Raw genomic sequence first — 22,890 nt, 5'->3', positions numbered from 1 at the left:
AGGCAACCTTACAGATACCACAGTACTCAAATCAGAAAAGATTGTCACGGTTGCCTCTTTCCAGTGTGGAAATACCTCAAGGGAGGGCAGAAATTGGGAAGAGCTAATAGGGGCAGTCTTGACAGATTAAAATGTTGTTGTTGTTGAGGTCTGTATGCAGGAACTTGTTCCTCTATGTACAGTATGATGATTCAATATTGCTGGGTATAGTTTAAACGTTGCTTCAGAGTACAGTTTGAGCATTTTGGCAGCAACACAAAAAAACAAAAAACATAAGTGTGAACACATCCAAAACTGCACTTAAAGATGCACTATGCAGAAATCACTCAGCCATTTCCTGGTTGCAAAATTTCAGTCATTGTGTCAAAAAACATTGTACTGTCTAAACCGCTGTGAAATATATTTTCCATAACCCAAAATATTTTATTTTCAGCTGTTTGAAACTGGTGTACAAAATCGAAAATAAAAGTGGCAAAACATTACCGTAGGAACGTGAAACATAGAAATAGCGCACATCAGAACAGATCTAAAGCGTCATAGACTTGCTTTCAATGAGAATGACAGATCTATAACTCTCATTTCTATGTGAATTTGGAGGGGTCAACCAAAAACTAACATATTGCAGCTTTAACAAATACAACTGAATGAATGTGAAGATGGCGCCGAAGAACATGGCTGACGTTTTACATTCTCCCAACCAATTGTGCAATTCAGGTTTTTTTTTGCTTTTTGTGTCACTTATTTTTTTACTCATTGTGTACATAATGTTGCTGCTATCGTCTCTTATGACTGAAAATAACTTCTGGACATCAGAAAAGCGATTACTCACCACGGACTGGAAGAAACTTTTTCCTTTAACGAGTCTGACGAGAAGGATATCCTGCTTTCACTAGAACAGGCCCAGATCCATGCCTTTTACATGAAGAAAAGACGCCGGAAAAGAGGACGCAGATTGGGGATCCTTCTGAGAAGTCGGAGGCGAGCGAGTAAACTCCCAATGCCTTCCATTCTCCTTGCTAACGTGCAATCGTTAGAAAATACAATTGATGACCTACTATTAAGATGATCCTACCAACGGGACATTAAAAACTGTAACATCTTATGTTTCACTGAGACGTAGCTGAACGATGAAATGGACAATATAGAGCTGGCGGGATTTTCCATGCACCGGCAGAACAGAGACTGGTAAGACGAGGGGCGGGTGTGTGTGTCATTTTGCCAATAACAGCTGGTACGCAATGTCTAATATTGAAGAAGCCTCGAGGTATTGATGTATTGCTTGCCTGAGGTAGAGTACCTCATGATAAGTTGTAGAACACACTATCTAAAAAGAGAGTTCTCATCTGTATAATTCGTAACCGTCTATTTACCACCACAAAGCGAAGCTGGCACAAAGACCACTCTCAACCAACTCTATAAAAAGAGAGTTCTCATCTGTATTATTCGTAGCCGTCTATTTACCACCACAAAGCGAAGCTGGCACAAAGACCACTCTCAACCAACTCTATAAAAAGAGAGTTCTCATCTGTATTATTCGTAGCCGTCTATTTACCAACACAAAGCGCAGCTGGCACTAAGACCGCTCTCAACCAACTCTTGCCATAAGCAAAGAAGAAAATGCTCACCCAGAAGCGGCGCTCCTAGTGGCCGGGGACTTTAATGCAGGCAAACTTAAATCGGTTTTACCACATTTTTACCAGCATGTAACATGTGCAACCAGGAAAAATAAAATCCTAGACCACCTCTACTCCACACACAGAGAAGCATACAAAGCTCACCCCCGCCCTACATTTGGCAAATCTGAATACAATTCTATCCTCCTGATTCCTGCTTACAAGCAAAAACTAAAGCAGGAAGCACCAGTGACTCGCACAATACAGAAGTGGTGAGATGACACAGATGATATACTACAGGACTGTTTTGCAAGCACAGACTGGAATATGTTCCGGGATTCATCCAATGGCATTGAGGAATACACCACCTCAGTTATCGGCTTCATTTTAACTGCATCGATGACCTCGTCCCCACAGTGAGAGTATGTACATATCCCAACCAGAAGCCATGGATTACAGGAAATATCCGCATCAAACTAAAGGCTAGAGCTGCCACTTTCAAGGAGCTGGAGACTAATCCGGACGCTTATAAGAAATCCCGCTGTGCCCTCAGACAAACCATCAAACAAGCAAAGTGTCAATACAGGATTAAGACTGAATCCTACTACACCAGCCCTGACGCTCGTCGGATGTGGCAAGGCATGAAAACTATTATGGACTACAAAAGGGAAACCCAGACGTGAGCTGCCCAGTGATGCGAGCCTACCAGACGAGCAAAATGCCTTTTATGCTTGCTTTGAGGCAAGCAACACTGAAGCATGCACAAGAGCACCAGCTGTTCTGGATGACTGTGTGATAACACTAACTGTAGCCGATGTGAACAAAACCTTTAAACAGGTCAACATTCACAAAGCTGCTGGGCCAGACGGATTACCAGGAAGTGTACTCCGAGCATGCGCTGACCAACTGTCAAGTGTCTTCACTGACATTTTCAACCTCTCCCTAACAGAGTCTGTAATACCAACATGTTTCAGGCAGACCACCATAGTCCCTGTGCCCAAGGAAGCGAAGGTAACCTGTCTAAATGATTACCGCCCTGTGGCACTCACGTCAGTAGACATTAAGTGCTTTGAAAGGCTGATCATGGCTCAAATTAACAGCATCCTCCCGGACAGCCTAGACCCACTCCAATTCGCATACCGCCCCAACAAATCCACAGATGATGCAATCTCAATCGCTCTCCACACCGCCCTTTCTCACCTGGACAAAAGGAACACCTATAAGAGAATGCTCTTTATTGACCAAAGCTCAGCGTTCAACACCATAGTGCCCACAAAGCTTATTATTAAGCTAAGGACTCTGGGACTAAACACCTTCCTCTGCAACTGGATCCTGGACTTCCTGATGGGACGGCCCCAGGTGGTAAGAGTAAATCAAATCATATCAAATTTATTTATATAGCCCTTCGTACATCAGCTGATATCTCAAAGTGCTGTACAGAAACCCAGCTTAAAAACACCCAAACAGCAAGCAATGCAGGTGTAGAAGCACGGAGTAGGCAACAACACGTCTGCCACGATGATCCTTAACAATCTGGGGCCCCTCAGCTGTGTGTGCTTAGTCACCTTCTGTATTCCCTGTTCACCCACGACTGCGTGGCCAAACACGACTCCAACACCATCATTCAATTTGCTGACGACAACAGTGCCTGATCACCGACAATGATAAGACAGTCTATAGGGGGAGGTCAAAGAACTGGCAGTGTGGTGCCAGGACAACAACTTCTCTCTATATGTGAGCAAGACAAAGGAGCTGATCGTGGACTACAGGAAAAGGCGGGCCGAACAAGCCCCCATTAACATCGACGGGGCTGTAGTGGAACGTGTCGAGAGTTTCAAGTTCCTTGGTGTCCACATCACCAACGAACCATCATGGTCCAAACATACCAAGAGAGTTGTGAAGAGGGAACAACAAAACCTTTTCCCCTCAGGAGACTGAAAAGATTTGGCATGAGCCCTCAGATCCTCAAAAGGTTCTATAGCTGCACCATCGAGAGCATCCTGACCGGTTGCATCACCACCTGGCAACTGCTCGGAATCTGACCGTAAGGCGCTACAGAGGGTAGTGCGAACGGCCCAGTACATCACTGGGGCCAAGCTTCCTGCCATCCAGGACCTATATAATAGTCGGTGTCGGAGGAAAGCCCATAAAATTGTCAGACTCCAGTCACCCGAGATATAGACTCTTTTCTCTGCTACCGCACGGCAAGCGGTACCGGAGCGCCATGTCTAGGACCAAAAGGCTCCTCAACTGCTTCTCCCCCAAGCCATTAGACTGCTGAACAATTCATAAAAATCACCACTGGGCAATTTCCATGAACCCCCTCTTGTACAAAGCTGCTACTCGCTGTTTGTTTGTTACCTATGCATAGTCACTTCGCCCCCACCTACACATTACCTCAATTAGCCTGTACCCCTGCATACTGACTCGGTACCGGTGCCCCGAGAAGCCTCGTTATTGTGTTACTTTTTATTATTACTTTTTATTTTAGCCTACTTGGTAAATATTTTCTTCTTCTTGAACTGCACTGTTGGTTAAGGGCTTGTAAGTAAGCATTTCACTGTAAATTCTACACTTGTTGTATTCGGCACGGGGCAAATAAAGTTTGATTTGATGACAGTACACAAACACAACACTGTAATGGAATGGGGTCACCAAAAAATGTAAATAAATATCTGAAGTGAAGCCCTAATTGACTCATTAAAATACTATTCCCTCAACAGTATTACATATATATCTACAGTTGAAGTCGTACGTTTACATACACTTAGGTTGGAGTCATTAAAACTCATTTTTCAACCACTCCACAAATTTCTTGTTAACAAACTATCTTTTTGCAAGTCGGTTAGGACATCTACTTTGTGCATGACAAGTAATTTTTACAAAAATTGTTTCCAGACAGATTATTTCACTTAGAATTCACTGTATCACAATTACAGTGGGTCAGAAGTTTACATACACTGAGTTGAGTGTGCCTTTAATACAGCTTGGAAAAATCCAGAAAATTATGTCATGGCTTTAGAAGCTTCTGATAGGCTAATTGACATCATTTGAGTCAATTGGAGGTGTACCTGTGGATGTATTTCAAGGCCTACCTTCAAACTCTGAATTCAACTGTGTGTATGTATATCTATATAATGCTGTTGAGGGAATAGTATTTTAATAGATATACACACGCAGAGGCAGGTTTATTAGGTACACGCATCTACACTGAACAAAAAATATAAATGCAACAATTTCAAAGAATTTATTGCGTTAGAGTTATATTTAAAAAAATATGTCAATTGAAAAAAATTCATTAGGCCATAATCTATGGATTTCACATTACTGGGAATACAGATATGCATCTGTTGGCCACAGATACTTAAAAAAAAGGTAGGTACATGGATCAGATAACCAGTCGGTATCTGGTGTGACAACCATTTGCCTCACGCTGCGAAACACATATTTTTCACATAGAGTTGATCAGGCTGTTGATTTTGGATTTTGATTCTGGGGCCTCACACTCCTCTTTCTATTCTGGTTAGAGCCCGTTTGCGATGTTCTGTGAAGGGAGTAGTGCACAGCGTTGTACGAGATCTTCAGTTTCTTAGCAATTTAGTCTCACCAGGGGTGATGGTCAGATTTGCGTTTATCGTCGATGGAATGAGCGTTACACCGAGGCCTGTACTCTGGAGCGGGATTGATTTGGAGGTAGAGGGTCCGTCATGGCCTGGGGCGGTGTGTCACAGCATCATTGGACTGAGCTTGTTGTCATTGCAGGCAATCTCAACGCTGTGCGTTACAGGGAAGACATCCTCCTCCCTCATGTGGTACCCTTCCTGCAGGCTCATCCTGACATGACCCTCCAGCATGACAATGCCACCAGCCATACTGCTCGTTCTGTGCGTGATTTCCTGGAAGACAGGAATGTTAGTGTTCTTCCATAGCCAGCGAAGAGCCTGGATCTCAATCCCATTGAGCACGTCTGGAACCTGTTAGATCGGAGCGTGAGGGCTAGGGCCATTCCCCCCAGAAATGTCTGGGAAATAGCAGGTGCCTTGGTGGAAGAGTGAGGTAACATCTCACAGCAAGAACTGGCAAATCTGGTGCAGTCCCTGAGGAGGAGATGCACTGCAGCACTTAATGCAGCTGGTGGCCACACCAGATACTGACTGTTACTCCCCTTTGTTCAGGGACACATCATTCCATTTCTGTTGGAAAAAGTCACATGTCTGTGGAACTTGTTCAGTTTATGTCTCAGTTGTTGAATCTTGTTATGTTCATACACATATTTACACATGTTAAGTTTGCTGAAAATAAATGCAGTTGACAGTGAGGATGACTTTTAATTGCTGAATTTACACACACACACACACACACACACACACACACACACACACACACACACACACACACACACACACACACACACACACACACACACACACACACACACACACACACACACACACACACACACACTGTATATAACAAAGCAAATATAAGGACATAAAAGTTAGTAATGGAAGAGCAAAAACGTCTGTCATATTGACACTTGACTTACCAGCTTATCAAAATCCGCAACAAATGTTGGGGCTGTTGCTTCCATCTTTAAGATAAGTTGGTGGAAAGAGAAAGAGAGGGAGAAAGTTAAAACTACACTGGCAGCAAACCAGCAGTAATAAAATATCAGAGCATATAAAATGTTAGTTTTGAAAGGTAAGTTATGATGGGATCATTTTGGGTAGAGTATTAGTGAGGGATTGACAAAGTGTTTGTAACCGGGATAGAGTGGAGGGTAAACTCATGTAAGCATAGTTTATCCACCTTTTTAAACAGTGAAGAGTTTTTGCAGCAACTACACTATATTCGCGTTGTTAGCAAATTTGCCCAACTACATTATTGTTGTTAGCATAAGTTTACCCAACTTGTTTTTTTTACATACCTGGTTAGTTTACAAAACTGTAGTTTAGTTCTCATTTATTGTAATATCCCTAAATGCTACAACCATGTAAACTTCATACTATTCTACTACTAAGACAGTCTTTAGCTTCTTTATGCACAACAGGAACTGCTTTTTATATATCTGGAAGTTCTATGTTATGGGTCAATTGCAAACAGTATTCGTGGTAATGTGTTACATTAGTAACGCGTTACTTTTTCAAATTGGGGAATATTATTGAAGTTACTTTGTTATACAACGCGTGCGTAACTAATCCCAACAACTAGCAGCATCAGGAGATAAGCTTTTGCGGCCTACAATCTTCTAACGTCACTTTATACCTAATTTAAATACTTCAGTTGTTTAAACTAATCTGCAAGTAAGTAAACTACATGACAAAAAGTATGTGAACACCTTCTCGTCGAACATCTCGCTCCAAAATCATTGGCATTAATATGGAGTTGGTCCCCCCTTTTGCTGCTATAACAGCCTCCACTCTTCTGGGAAGGCTTTCCACTAGATGTTAGAACATTGCTGCGGGGAGTTGCTTCCATTCAGCCACAAGAACATTAGTGACGTCGGGCACTGAAGTTGGGCGATTCGGCGTGGCTTGCAGTTCGTGTTCCACTTCATCCCAAAGGTGTTCGATGGGGTTGAGGTCAGGGCTCTGTGCAGGCCAGTCAAGTCCTTCCACACTGATCTCAACAAACCATTTCTGAATGGACCTCTATTTTGTGCACAGGGACATTGTCATGCTGAAACGGGAAAGGGCCTTCCTCAAACTGTTGCCACAAAGTTGGAAGCAAAGAATCGTCTAGACTGTCATTGTATGCTGTGGAGTTAAGATTTGTCTTCACAGGAAGTAAGGGGCCTAGTCCGAAGCATGAAAAACACCCCCAGACCATTATTCCTCCTCCAACAAACTTGACAGTTGGCACTATGCATTCGGGCAGGTAGTATTCTCCTGGCTTCCGCCAAACCCAGATTTGTCTGCCAGATGGTGAAGTGTGATTAATCACTCCAGAGAACGTGTCCAATTGCGGCAAGATTTACACCACACCAGCCAATGCTTGGCAACACGCATGGTGAGATTAGGCTTGTGTGGGGCTGGTCGGCCATGGAAACCCATTTCATGAAGCTCCCGTCGAACAGTTCTTGTGCTGAAGTTGCTTCCAGAGGCAGTTTGGAACTCGGTAATGAGTGATGCAACCGAGGACAGATGATTTTGACGCGCTACGTGCTTCGTGAGCTTGTGTGACCTACCACTTCGCGGCTGAGCTGTTGTTGCTCCTAGACATTTCCACTTCACAATAACAGCACTTACAGTTGACCAGGGCAGCTCTAGTAAGGCAGAAGTTTGACAACTGACTTGTTGGAAAGGTGGCATGCCACATTGAAAGTCGCTGAGCTCTTCAGTAAGGCCATTCTACTCCAAATGTTGTCTATGGAGATTGCATGGCTGTGTGCTCGATTTTATACAGCTGTCAGCAACGGGTGTGACTGAAATAGCTAAATCCACGAATTTGAAGGGGTGTCCACATACTTTTGTATATATATAGTGTATAATATTTATGGTCAGTTTTAACAAGTAATTCCATTCACAGGATGAAAAATAAATAAATACGCGACACAAATGGAGATTATCTTAAACCAAAAAATGGTAACATCTCCTCCTAATGATCTGTTGCAACTGATCCAACTTGATCCTGTCCTCTACCATATTACATTTTAGTTTTTTAATGACAAAGCATCTGCTCTAACTAACAAGGCAGTGATGAATCCTTTTCTCAATATCATCTTGTGATCACTAAAATAGAATTTTGGTCGAGACTAATTACCTGGGGAAATCCGTTAAATGCATTGTTGGTCACCTAAATCAAATCACAGACACACAATTAGTATGGGAGGCTTTTGGCATGGCTGCTTTGAAATGCCTTTTAATTATGCGGCAAGTGATGGAATGTTTTTTTATAAAATTGACAAAGTGGAACCGACAAGCAGACAAGCAAGCAGAGGAGAGAGAGGAGAAGAGGACTGGGATTCTGTGGCGCTGCAGGATCCAGGTAGGGTTGCGGGACAGCACTTTTTATGTTATTATTTGTACATCTGTGGGAGGGAAAATAAGGAAGAGGGGATTCTGTTTGCTCTAGACTACTCTACGCTATTCTCTACGTAGAGGGGGGAGGAAGTCAGGTACCTCTTCCTTCTCTGTATCTATCTCTTGGTACAACTTTCCGTATCTCCTGTTCGCGACCTCGTCTTCGGACAGGTCCGAGTTATCAGGCTCTTTGTGAGCTCGGCGGACGACTCCTTCCTTAGCTACTGCTTCGCTTCTTGGCCCGGGAAAGGAGGCGAAGAGGTCTCCTGCCTGGCTGCCGTCACCCCCTGAGGAGAAGAAGCCGCTGCTGTCGCTGACTTCCTGCCAGGACCCGCTGTCGGTGGTGGCGCCCCCTGTCTCTGCGGAGGGAGCTGGGAAACCTGCCCACTGGACTGAACCATTGTTAGCGAAAGGGTCTGCCGCCCACCCTGCCCCAACTTCCCCGGTCGTCTCTGCGAATGGATCTGTCGCAAATCTAACTTCCCCACCTCCCCCTTGAGTTACGGCAAAGGGACCAGACTCAAATCCCCCTCCCACATGAGTTTCCGCAAAAGGATCAGACACAAAATCCCCTCCACCGCCTTCCCTCTGAGTCTCTGCAAAAGGATCTGAGGCAAATCCCCCAGGCGTCTCTGCAAAGGGGTCAGACTCAAAACCACCTTCCCCAGGGATCTCCACAAAAGGATCGGTCCCAAAATGGATCACCTGATCACCGGTTGAGCCCTGTTCTGGGACACTGGCTGGATCCGCAAATGCTGTTCCTGTGTCGGCAGACTGCGTTGGTGCCTGTTCTATTGGTTGGGCCCAGTCAGCTGCGAACCCTGCATCGCTTGCCAGAGCCTTCTCCTCCTGTAAAGGGGTGGCCCGATCACTTGAAGCCCAGTCTGCGAAGCCTTCCTGGGCTGTGCTATGGTCTGTGAAACCCTGGTCTGCGGCGGAATCCAGTTCATCGTCAGTGCTGGCCCATCCTCCGTTCTGCCCCACTGAGTCCCCCCACTCCTCCGTTGTCTCATATTCTGAGCCGAAACCTTCTCTGCCGGCCGGCCGGATCAGGTACAGGCCAGGTTCGCTGCCTTCAGGGGTGTCCTCAATAATCTGGCCATGCTCGTTGGTGATGCGCAGGCCCGGTGTGGATTTGCGACGATCTCTCCAACCTGCCTCGTCTCCCTCTGAATCTGCCTGACCTGCTCCCCACCCTGCCCCCCATCCCTCTCCTGACCCTGCCTCCCCTTTCCCTGCCTCCCCTGCCTCTCCCCATCCCCATGATCTTGCCTCTGGTGGCCCCTTCCCCGGCTCCTGCTGTTCGCCCCCCACTGCACAAGGATCACAGTTGGGGGTAAGTTGGGGGTTGGGATCCCAGCCGCTAACCTCGTCTCCAGCTGCGGCCGTTTCGGCCCCCTGTGGCTGCTCTGCTGCTGCTGCCTCCCCTGCCTCCCCGCCCCAGCCGTCCGCTGCAGGCCAGCCTTGGGCCTCGTCCTGCCCTGTGGTCGCTGGAACCTCGCCGGCTGCTGCCTCGGTGGCAGACGGGACAGAGTCTCCTTTTGCCGGGGCCGAGCCGAAGTCAGCAGCCCAGTCGGTGGCGAAGCTGGGGTCTCCCGCCTGCTCGGGGAATGCGGGGAACCCAGGGTTAAAGTCGGCAGTGTTCGGGGCCTCGCCACCGCCGCCCCCATCCTCCTCCACACCCACAGTACTCATAGACCCAGAATCCATCTGGAAGGACCAAGCCGGTGCGTGAAGGTAAGGTAAAGAGAGCACAGAGAGTGTTTATCACAAGAGGACAGAGAGAGAAGGTGAAATAATTGACAGAGGTAAAGAAAGAAGACAAGGCATAGACACAAAAGAAGACAATTGTGACTGTGGATTGTGGCTAATGGATTGGTCTGTGGTGGAGTCTAGTGAACAGTTCTGGATTGTGACGAAAAGAGTGAAAAACATACAGGTATCAAACAACTGGCTTGATGACAGGTACGACCAGAGGTCACAGATATTAACATTTTGAAATCAAGGCACGTAAATATTTTCCGAAAGGGATTTTGATTGGTGATTTGGAAGTCAGGTGTGGATGTATTACGTACAGGCTGCGCAGGTTCAGCATTTCCCTGGGGGAAAAAAAAAATGTATTTAATGTCAGATTCATCAGTATACTACTGTAAAAGTAGTATACAACTTTTTTTTATCAATAAGAACAAAGTTAAATATAACTTTCATTCATCGTTACACATACAAATTGTAATACAAATGGAGTAGCATAAAAATAAGACAGGGGCAAGTTAATTGCTTGGAACTTAACTTGCAATCTGCTATTTGGTAGTCTTAAATACTGTTGCATGGGAGAAAAAACATTTGGCATAACAAAAGCCACAAAATGGCTACTTTGTTTTTATTTAGTCTACTGAGCATGCAGATCACCATGCCAATCAAAGCTAGTAGAGGTCAGGAGTCCTACGTGTTGAGACTGATAGCTTTTGCTCAATGTTTTTTCTTAATTTTTCACTTGATTGAAACACTTTAATAAAGATCCGTGCTAAATGGGGAAAAATGTAAAATGGGTTGTAGTCTTGTATTTTTCAAAACTCAGAGACTACGACCGGTCAATTTTATAAAAAGGAATGTATACTTGATTCTCTAACATATATAGGTATAATATATATTATTATAGTGTATTGTAACTAACTAATGACTATCTCATACATCAAGGTTATAAATCCCATCAAGCAACTAATCAACCAACGAATCAATCAAGGAGGACATTACTGTACTTACTGTCCACAAATCCCAGGGTAGTTGCTGTAGAACAAAACACGTGATTATTCACTATGAATGACGAGCACTCTATGTGCTCTATTGGTGTGCACGTATATTACTAGAGAGAACAGAGATATACACCATCTAGTGTACAGAAACATTTTAAGCTGAATATAAGATACATTTAAGACGGATAACATAGCATTGTGGTATAATAGATGAAAATGGAGATAAATGGACCTGTGTTATGGGTGGTGCAGCCTGTCCGATAGTGGTGTTGCCGTCAGGCTTGAATGGATCAAAGTCCAGATCCAGGAGAGATTCTCCGGGTCTTTCATTTGGCTGAAAATAATAGAATTCAAGTGTTGGTTGAGTTAACAGCTCTCTAACACAACCGTACTGAAAGGCTGAACATTTGAGATCAGGAGCAGTATCTGACATACATCTCAGAATAGGAGTGCTGATCTAGGATCAGGTTCATCCTCCCTGTCTTTGTAATCTTATTCATTGTGATCTCAAAGGCAAAACTGATCCTAGAACAGCACTCCTACTTTGAGACGCTTCATATGGCCCCAGGTTATTTGTATCCTTTGTAGTTTATAAAGGATTTGTAATCTTGACGGCACTCTCTTAATAAACCCTTGACCCCTCCCCTCTAAAACAATACATGTTTAATATATCCCACTCCCACTGGTGGAAAACCTGCAAACACTGTGACCCACCAGGACCAGGAGCAAACAGTACTGTAATAGATGGAATAATGACGGGGCATGCTAGTGGAGACCTCTGCGTCTCAGGTAGTTGTGGAGAGTAGTTTAGTGCCCAGTTTGAACACTTTGAAAAAGCCAGATAGTTGCATGCACAAAGCCAAGTATAGACACAAAAGAAGACAACTGTGACTTGTGGCTATTGAAGTGGTCCATCAGTAGAACATTCGTAGGAGCATCGTTAAATCTGTGAGCTGTTTCCCCAAAACCATAGTTATTAAAGTTGCACTTGAAAATGTTAGTTATTTACCAACTGCCTCAGAACATTCTTAGAATAGCTAAGCGTGTCCTTAGATGCGTTTTTTCCCTACCGCGTCACTTTATACACAGAAGAGCACCGCTAAACATACAACACATGACTAAAATGATGTAGACACATGCTGTTCGAACATCTAATTCCAAAATCATGGCCATTAATATGGAGTTGGTCCCCTTTTGCTGCCTATGTCAATCTACAATCCCCATAGTACAAAATCGACCCATTCTATTCTGTGCGAGAAATAAATATTCCAAACATAGTCTGGGACAGTTGTGGGATGCGATAGATCATGCAACACATCAGAACGTTTATCTTAAAATGTTAATAAACTATTAGGTTATTTCTTCACATTATAAGTGCTTTTATTATAAAGGTGCATTTTTATGGTGAAATTATTTTCCCCAAGCTTGACTCTCACGCACTGCTTATGTATCCCAGTTAGGCTTTACACCCCAAGCGGAATAATGTGCTTAATTTTAAGAAGTTATTTGGCCACTTTAGTTGTGATACAAACCTTATTAAAACATATAGGCCTATGGGCTAGGCTAAATGACTATGATTCATGTCATCTATCCATTTAAATAGCGAATGGAGGACATTTTTCCCATTTTTATTTTTCATGCCAGCCAGGTAGGCTATACTCCTGTTGTATAGATAAGCAATGTGCTTAATATAAGGAAAGTTGAGAAATAAATACAGTGCCTTGCGAAAGTATTCGGCCCCCTTAAAAAAGTTTGAAATATCCAATAAATGTCATTCCACTTCATGATTGTGTCCCACTTGTTGTTGATTCTTCACAAAAAAATATTTGAAGCCTGAAATGTGGCAAAAGGTCGCAAAGTTCAAGGGGGCCGAATACTTTCGCAAGGCACTGTATAGTAGGCCAAGCCTATAGAAAGCTGATGGGATCCTCCTATTTTTAATAGAGGCCATCACTGTTTTCTCGCTCAATTGCATAGCCTATAGAAATGTTGCACAACATGACCTCATGGATTCTCGTTAAGTGTTTGATTGGATTTTTGAAAACATTTACATTGATGTCAGTGATTAGAGGGACATTAGAGTGCTGAGTACCAGGTAGTTATGAAGTTTGGTAGGCTACTAATGACCATCAGCAGCATCAGAGCTTGGAGAAGCCTAATTACCGTGACTAAATGGTCACATTGAATTTGACTGCCTTCATGACTCGTGGCCGTAATACGGTCACCGCAACAGCCCTAGTAATAACACCCATTTGACTCTAGTGGGAATTTATCGCTCTCCCTCTGCCTCCTTATGTGCTCTTAACAAATTGTCATTCCTGCTGTCTAACTATGCTGAATTCAAATGATTAATAGTGGGTTATCTCAATCTGTATTGGTTGATGCCAAGTCGGATGGGCTGAAAGATATTTGTACTGCGCTAAGTCTAACTCAGCTGATAACTAAACAACTCGCCCCAATTTTAATGAGCAACATTTTTTGTCTGAGCTGCGACTGAGTGACTGGTGGGTTGTTTTAACTATCATTGACATGGATCATGCCCTCTAATTGTTTGAGTTCCCTGTTTAACACTAGAAGCGCCTGGCCTTTCAGAATGAAATGACCCGCTAGAGTCAGGCATCCGCTTCAGCGTACGCATCAGATGCATGTCAACCTGCAAGATGTGCAAACATGCTTGATAAATAAATGCTTGCTAAATAGAGAATAAACTATTGTAAATGATTAATTGCATGAATAAATATTTGTGAAAATATATTAATGACAACATTTGTTGATTGTATCAGATACTGTATTGTTCCTTTATCGCCGTTTCTTTACACATGAATCAATCGCGTCTTCTCTTTTTGCTTCTGGTCCACAGTCAGCGTACAGCTTTGGGGCTGTGTGTGAACAAGCCCCACAAACAAAACGGTTTCACTGCACACAGATTTCATGGACCTTGTTTTGTGTGCACCTGCCGACTTGACATTGTGACTTATTTTTCCCCGAGTGGGAACTGTGGTGCTTGGAGAAGAGGGAGAGCAGGACCTGCTGCGTTTGCAGCCTGTTTGGCGGCTGTAGCTTCTTTCATGTGGTTCTCATGAAGCTCACGTGCCAGATCCAGTGGGATGCATGGTGCTGAGGATGCAAACACGTCTTTATTTTAAATCTGTACACCGTGAGTGCTGCTTTACCACTCTTTTGCACAGAGGGGGGGCAGCTCCCGCCTTTGTTTGTTTACTGTTCCGAGCAGGCTAGTCTTCTTTGCAATCAATTCTGTGCAACTTCCAGCGCTTTAAGTTACAGTTTTAACAGTAAATAGGCTACTGTGGCTATTTGATCATAATGTAGACCTACCAGAGTGGACTACCATCAAAAGCAATGGAGAAAATGCACCGCGGAACATTTTAACATGGAAATAGCTGCTCTATAATTCAGCCTACAGTAGCAGTCAATGTATGGAGCTCAATGCAAATCAAATCAAACTGTATTGGTCACATACCAGATGTTAATGTGAGTGTAGTGAAATGCTTGTGCTTCTAGTTCCGACAGAATACTTGTTAGATATTACTCCACTTACAAATTCACAACGACTATCTTATACACACAAATGTAAAGGCGTGCATAAGAATGTGTACATATACATATATGAATGAGCGATGGCCATGCGGCATAGGCAAGATGCAGTACATGGTATAGAATACAGTATAAACTTTTGAGATCAGTAATGTAGGATATGTAGACATTATTAAAGTTGCGTTATTTAAAGTGACTAGAGATACCTTTATGAAATGTATTAAAGTGGCCAGAGATTTGAGTCTGCAGCAGCCACTCTATTTTTAATTTTACCTTTATTTAACTACGCAAGTCAGTTAAAAACAAATGATTATTTTCAATGACGGCCTAGGAACAGTGGGTTAACTGCCTTGTTCAGGGGCAGAACGACAGATTTGTACCTTGTCAGTTTGGGTTACTAGTCCAAAGCTCTAACCACTGGGCTACGCTGCCACCCCTATGTTAGTGATGGCTGTTTAACAGTCTGATGGGCCTTGAGATAGAAGCTATTTTTCAGCCTCTCTGTCCCAGCTTTGATGCACCTGTACTGACCTCGCCTTCTGGATGATAGTGGGGTGAACAGGCAGTGGCTCGGGTGGTTGTTGTCCTTAATGATCTTTTTGGTCTTCCTGTGACATTGGCTGCTGTAGGTGTCCTGGTGGGCAGGTAGTTTGACCCCGGTGATGCACTGTGCAGACCGCACTAACCTCTGGAGAGCCTTGCGGTTGTGGGCGGAGCAGTTGCCGTGCCAGGCGGTGATACAGCCCGACAGGATGCTCTCGCTTGTGCATCTGTAAAAGTTTATGAGCGTTTTAGGTGACAAGCCAAATTTCTTCAGCCTCCTGAGGTTGAAGAGGCGCTGTTGCGGCTTCTTCACCACGCTGTCTGTGTGGTGGACCATTTCAGTTTGTCAGTGATATGTACGCCCAAGAATTAAAAACTTTACACCTTCTCTACTGTCCCGTCGATGTGAATTGGGGGGTGCTACCTCTGCTGTTACCTGAATTCCACAATCATCTAATTTGTTGACGTTGAGAGAGAGGTTATTTTCCTGATACCACATTCCGAGGACCCTCACCTCCTCCCTGTAGGCTGTCTCGTCGTTGTTGGTAATCAAACCTACCACTGTGGCGTTGTCTGCAAACTTGATGACTGAGTTGGATGCGTGCATGGCCACGCAGTTATGGGTGAACCGGGAGTACAGGAGAGGGCTGAGAACGCACCCTTGTGGTGCTCCAGTGTTGAGGATCAGCGGGTAGAGATGTTGTTTCCTACCTTCACCACCTGGGGGCGGCCCTTCAGAAAGTCTAGGACCCAGTTGCACAGGGCGTGGTCGAGACCCAGGGTCTCGTGCTAAATGACGAGATGAGTGTACTAGGGTGTTTAATGTTGAGCTGTAGTCAATGAACAGCTTTCTTACATAGGTATTCCTCTTGTCCAGATGGGATCGGCAGTGTGATGGCGATTGTGTCATCTGTGGACCTATTGGTGCGGTAAGCAAATTGAAGTGGGTCTAGGGTATCAGGTAGGATGGAGGTGATATGATCCTTGACTAGTCTCTTGAAGCACTTCGTGATGACAGAAGTGAGTGCTACGCTTGTCGATAGTCATTTAGTTCAGTTACCTTAGTTTTCTTAGGGACAGGAACAATGGTGTCCATCTTGAAGCATGTGGGTACAGCAGACTGGGATAGGGATTGATTGAATATGTCCGTAAACACACCATCCAGCTGGTCTGCGCATGCTCTGAGGACGCAGCTAGGGATGCCGTCTGAGCCGGCCGGCTGCCTTGCGAGGGTTAACACATTTAAATGTTTTACTCACGTTGGCCACGGAGAAAAAGAGCACACAGGCTTTGGTAGTGGGTGACCAAATACTTTGTAGGTGACCAAATACTTATTTTCTACCATAATTTGCAAATAAATTTATAAAAAATCCTACAATGTGATTTTCTGGATTTTTTTCTCTAATTTTGTCTGTCATAGTTGAAGTGTACCTATGAATAAAATTACAGGCCTCTCATCTTTTTAAGTGGGAGAACTTGCACAATTGGTGGCTGACTAAATACTTTTTTGCCCCACTGTATACCTAATTGGGTCCTAAAATGTAAATTCCTATAGCAAAATGATCCATGGTTTGACCATCTTTAAAAAATTCCATGTCAGCTTAGACCCCCTCCCCCAAGATAAAAAGCAAATATTTTTTTTAAATAGATATGGCCACTCCCTAAGCAGATTGTACAGTCAACTTCCTGCCAGTTCTTGACTATGGTGACACAATTTACCAGAATGCAGCAGCCACTACACTTAAACCTTTGGAAAGTGTCTACCATAGTGCACTTCGCTTTATCACAGGTGACAGTTTTAATACTCAGCGCTGCATCCTGTATCAAAAGGTTGGCTGGTCCTCATTAAAGTAGCCAGGGCGGCAGGGTGGCAGGGTAGCCTAGTGGTTAGAGCGTTGGACTAGTGACCGGAAGGTTGCACATTCAAATCCCTGAGCTGACAAGGTACAAATCTGTCATTCTGCCCCTGAACAGGCAGTTAACCCACTGTTCCTAGGCCGTCATTGAAAATAAGAATTTGTTCTTAACTGACTTGCCTAGTTAAATAAAGGTAAAATACAATAGAAAAGTCCCATAGATCACTTCATTATTCCTTTTTGTTTACAAAGCTCTAATACACAAGCTTCCAACTTTCCTAACTTAATTGCTAATGTATAAAAGAATGAGCTACCAAACCCACTCGCAGGATTGATTAACTATTGAGGTTCCTCAGGTCTCCACTGAATTAGATCAATTCCACGTTGAGTTTTAATGCACCTCACTGCTGGAGCAATTTGCAGAACTCATTACAATTAGATGTTCTGGTGCCGCTTGGGTAGTTTAAGGTGTTAAATTGAGGACGTATTAGCTGAGGACTAAATGTTTCCATAAATGTTGTATTGATTGCTGTTTGTGATCAGTAAACCCTTGGGAATGAGACCCTGTTCTCAATGGGTTTCCCTGAATAAATATAGAATAATAATAATACAAATGTAATAAAAAACGAGATGACTGCATTAAAAGATACATAGCCTACCTCCAGGAGAGGTTACATAGGCCTATATATGTAAATGACATTGAAATAATAAATTTTGTATTCATTCAATTGAATTTGATTTAGCTATTTGGCTAATGTCTATAATTTTTGCCTGAATATATTTCATGTTGTGTAGCCTAACAGGTGCGCAATGATGTGCCAAATCTTGATTTAGTGCATTATTATAGGGTATGCATTAGAATAAGCCGTCTCAATATTTGCAGCCAATAGGTGACAATTCCTCTCTGAGAGCTGATCCGTAATTAGTATTATGTAATAATTCAAATACTAAAGTAAGATTTGAATGGAGAAAGCTGATCCGAGAGCAGCGTTGCCTTTCTTTCGATCCTATCAGTATCGACACATACGTCAATAACGCACTTAGCGAACCTTCTCTCTGTGTGGTGTTTTGGGAAACGCATGTTACATCTTAGGCCGTTGCAGGAAAGATGCAACGTTAAAACACTCGTAAGACTAAGTTCTGTCAGGGAACCGGGCCCTGGATTGTGATGAAAACGCTCTCTCTAAGGTCATCTAGACAGATGGGAAAGTTCCACTGCATAGCTTTCACAAATACAATCATGTCAATGAGAGCATAAGAATCCCTTGTTAAAATGGTGAAATTGGACCCAGGATGTGACTGACCTGCGAGGGCGTAGCCGCGGGTAAGAACTGGCCCCCAAACAGGTCGATTATCTGCTCCTGGTGCAGCTCCTTGGTCGGGGTCTTGGGTGGCGGGGGCACTGGTGGTCCCTTTTTGAACTGGGGAGGTGGAGAAGGGTGCCAGAAGCATTAGAGTTTTGGTGTTGGGTAACATAGATATCCTATGAAGTGTTCTATTTAGTTCCGTGGTGGATACATTCTTGGGGTTGTTAATGCCACTCCATGTCAGACATACTGCAATTCACTGATTCACCTGTATCTCACATCATCATTGACTGTGCTGTACATGTATTCAACATGTGACTATACTATGGCAATCTAGACAATCATAGGAGAGTGACCAGATTTGTTTATAACCACGGAACCTTATACAACTTGCTCTTGGAAGATGTTTTACAGATATATATGTATGACTTGCATGAGTACTTAAGGGAGAATTTGGTTGCCAAGGCAATATGGCATTACAAATTAAATGGGCTCACAGAACATATCCATTTTTATCTTATGTGAATATATAAAATATAATTGACTGTAGTAAGTAAACTGTATACATTCTGGTTGGTTTTAATCAGAATATGAACAATGGTTAGATAACCATGAAGTAGATACTGTAGTGTAGTAGATACTAGAGTACCTCTGAATGCCTTAGGAAACACTGATAGGTGAACATGCTAATGCTAAATATGTCTACTACTCATACTAGTCAGGGATCTACAAACTGAGTGTGACATGCTAACTTACCATGGCACATCACATGCAATGTGCAGGGAAAGAGACAAAGCCAAGGACAGGTGAACATGAGAAGACAACTAAAATCGTTTCCAAAAAAACTGTGCTGTGTTCAAATTTGATACAGGAAATACAGGCAATATTTGATTGGATTGGTCCTTGTAGAGTTAAAATTAATATTCAAAAGTAGTCAGGTGTGGAAAACAGAAACTATACATCAAAAGCACAAAAAATAGTTGGTACAACTGTACAAAATAAATGTTAGTCTGGTGGTGGTGTATGTATCGTAGAACCGTCGATGCACAGAGAGTTCTGCAGTCTATACAGTGCCTTCGGAAAGTGTTCAGACCCCTTGACTTTTTCCACATTTTGTTACGTTACAACCTTATTCTAAAACTGATTTAAAAAATATCCTCATCAATCTACACACAATACCCCATAATGACAAAGCGAAAACAGGTTTTTAGAAATGTGAGCTAATTTATAAAATAAAAAATACTGAAAATATCACATTTACATAAGTATTCAGACCCTTTATTCAGTACTTTCTTGAAGGATCTTTGGCAGCGATTTGTGACAGAAAAGTTATGTATTTACCTGGTTTGTTTGATATTAATAGTTAGCAATTAATACTTAACAAATAGGAAGACATTTTTGTCCTGATAATGCTGTGTTTTTATGGTCTGCTACTCCTAAGGTATCTCCAGTAAAACACATTCTTGTCTATGTAATGCAGTCTTTAACTCATTTGTCAGCTCAAGCCATCTCTAGTGACCATACGCCTAGATTAGCTGCAGGGAACTAGAGTGAACAATCCATCATTGTCTCAAAATCATCCTTGCATCTGAGAAACTAAGCCAGTGTGAGGATAAGACAACACCGCCTGGTGCAGATAAAGACAGGATAAACCCAGAGTGACATATGATGCCCCAATCTGCATGGGAGGTGTGGAACCAGCCATGACTAAGCATTGTTAGTGTCAGATATATAAAGAACTCTGCATGTCTGTAAAGGTTAAGCTCTCGGCAACACACACTTCAAAGTGTGTGGTCGATAGTTTCATTATTGCAATAATTAATCGATGTTAAATAAAGATTGATTGCTTGAATAATTGTCCAAGTCTCTCTCAGTATACATTAATTTCCACGACAGATTACAGCATCGCTCCTTCATGGGTATGATGCCACAAGCTTGGCACATCTGTATTTGGGGAGTTCTTCTCATTCTTCACTGCAGAGCCTCTCATGCTCTGTCAGGTTGGATGGGGTGAATTACTGCACAGCTACTTTCAGGTCTCTCCAGAGATGTTCGATCGGGTTCAAGTCTGGGCTCTGGCTGGGCCACTCAAGGACATTCAGAGACTTGTCCCGAAGCCACTTCTGTGTTGTCTTGGTTGTGTGCTTAAGGTCGGTGTCCTGTTGGAAGGTGAACGTCCTGAGCGCTCTGGAGCAGGTTTTCATCAAGGATCTCTCTGTACTTTGCTCCGCTCATCTTTGCCTCGATACTGACTAGTCTCCCAATCCCTGCCGCTGAAAAACATCCCCACAGCATGATGCTGCCACCACCATGCTTCACTGTAGGGATGGTGCCAGGTTTCCCCCAGATGTGATTATTGGCATTCAGGCCAAAGAGTTCAATATCGGTTTCATCCGACCAGAGAATCTTGTTTCTCATGGTCTAAAAGTCTTTAGGTACCTTTTGGCAAACTACAAGCGGGTGGTCATGTGCCTTTTACTGAGGAGTGGCTTCCATCTGGCCACTCTACCATTAATGTCTGATTGGTGGAGGGCTGCAGAGATGGTTGTCCTTCTGGAAGATTCTCTCATCTCCACAGAAGAATTCTGGAGCTCTTACAGAGTGACCATCAGGTTCTTGGCCACCTCCTTAACCAAGGCCCTTCTCCCCCGATTGCTCAGTTTGGCAGGGCGGCCAGCTCTAGGAAAGGTCTTGGTGGTTCCAAACTTCTTCCATTTAAGAATGGAGGTGACTGTGTTCTTGGGAATTTTCAATGTTGCAGACATTTTTTGGTATCCTTCCCCAGATCTGTGTCTCGACACAATCCTCTCTTGGAGCTCTATGGACAATTCCTTCGACCTCATGGCTTTGTTTTTGCTCTGACATGCACTGTCAACTGTGGGACCTTATATAGACAGGTGTGTGCCTTTCCAAGTCATGTCCAATCAATTGAATGTACCAGAGGTGGACTCCAATCAAGTTGTAGAAACATCTCAAGGATGATCAATGGAAACAGGATGCACCTGAGATCAATTTCGAGTCTCATAGCAAAGAGTCTGAATACTTATGTAAATAAGTTATTTCTGTTTCTGCCATTATGGGGTATTGTGTGTAGATTGCTCAGGATTATTTAAAACAAATCAATTTTTGAATAAAGTTGTAATGTAACAAAACTTGGAAAAGGACAAGGGGTCTGAACACTTATTGAAGGCACTGTTCTCCATGTTGGCATCCAAGAACAACAATGTTGTTGGGAAACAAAAATCATCTGGGTTTTGGGTTCCTATAGGGAGATTTGCATGGGGTAGTGTGTTTTGGATTGTTAAGACACTCCTCTTCGCACGAACACACACACACACACACACACTCACAAACAGTACCTTCATAACTATCAACACATCGCAACCTAAATATAACACTACTCTTAGTATAGTTAAACCATGGTGTTTAAAAATGAATGTGACACCATTATTACTCACCATTATAACTATACATACAAAGTGTGCGGGAAAGAAATATAACAAGTCAATATGATCTCAAACTGCCTCTACAACTACAGTGGGTTAAACAAATCTGATTCTCAAATGAACAGGCTGTCATTGATTAGCTTGACTTAAAATTGAATTATCTCTTGTTGAACCAGAATTAGCTGGAAATGAATATAAACTACTGAACAGGTGTTTGGTTAGCATACGTCAAAGGAAGACTTGCGGTGGTGTAATTGTACATGGATAGTGTACAACTGAGTAGACTAGAGCGTCACACAGTATACTGAAACACTTTGGTCTGGCGCTACATGCGTTTGGTTAGAGCATGTTACCAACAGGGGTGGACTTTGTTGATCTAGCCAATGGAAAACACACGATTCAACTAATCAGCCAATCATAAAGGCTTTGATTAGTTGAACCAGGTGTGCTAGTGCTAGGGTGGAACAAATACCTGCATCCAGGACTGAAGTAGGAGATTCCTGTGGCTGTCAATAGGAGTGTATTGGGGTAAGGCATACCTGGCCTGAAGGAGATTTGGGCCGGGGCGGGCCGGGAGAGGCAGGCGCCAGCATGTGGTTAGGAGTGTCCACTGGGCTCTCGTCACTGTCGCTGTCCGGTGGCGAGGGGGCCCGAGAGAGTCGCAAAGGTCCTGAATCACTGAGGTAAAGAGGATAAAACAATGAAGATATATATTTTTTTTTACTCATTAACACATGCGCCAACAGGAGAAAGGCTAACTCAAGGAATATGGCTTGTCTATATTTGTGGTGTGAG

At 43.3% G+C, this 22,890-nt stretch overlaps 1 protein-coding gene across 14 annotated transcripts in view; it reads right to left on the bottom strand.

Moving 5' to 3' along the window:
- amph (amphiphysin) overlaps positions 1-22,890 on the bottom strand; it is a 131,944-nt gene that overhangs the window by 19,632 nt on the left and 89,422 nt on the right. For 3 of the 14 annotated variants that reach the window (XM_020467690.2, XM_020467691.2, XM_020467692.2), the window contains exons 10-17: positions 22,635-22,773; positions 18,647-18,763; positions 11,621-11,722; positions 11,399-11,422; positions 10,711-10,734; positions 10,004-10,345; positions 8,376-8,408; positions 6,160-6,204 (exon numbers count right to left, since the gene is read on the bottom strand). In XM_020467690.2, the coding sequence (XP_020323279.1) occupies positions 6,160-6,204; positions 8,376-8,408; positions 10,004-10,345; positions 10,711-10,734; positions 11,399-11,422; positions 11,621-11,722; positions 18,647-18,763; positions 22,635-22,773 (826 nt within the window). Of the gene's footprint in view, positions 1-6,159; positions 6,205-8,375; positions 8,409-8,734; positions 10,346-10,710; positions 10,735-11,398; positions 11,423-11,620; positions 11,723-18,646; positions 18,764-22,634; positions 22,774-22,890 lie in introns of all 14 variants that reach the window. The other 11 variants (XM_031810759.1, XM_020467695.2, XM_031810757.1 and 8 more) reach the window with 5 other exon arrangements.

Source organism: Oncorhynchus kisutch, linkage group LG30, assembly GCF_002021735.2.
Source record: "Oncorhynchus kisutch isolate 150728-3 linkage group LG30, Okis_V2, whole genome shotgun sequence".
Classification (NCBI taxonomy): Eukaryota; Metazoa; Chordata; class Actinopteri; order Salmoniformes; family Salmonidae; genus Oncorhynchus; species Oncorhynchus kisutch.
Note: the sequence above shows the minus strand (reverse complement) of the source record. Positions and strands in the feature narration are given on the sequence as shown.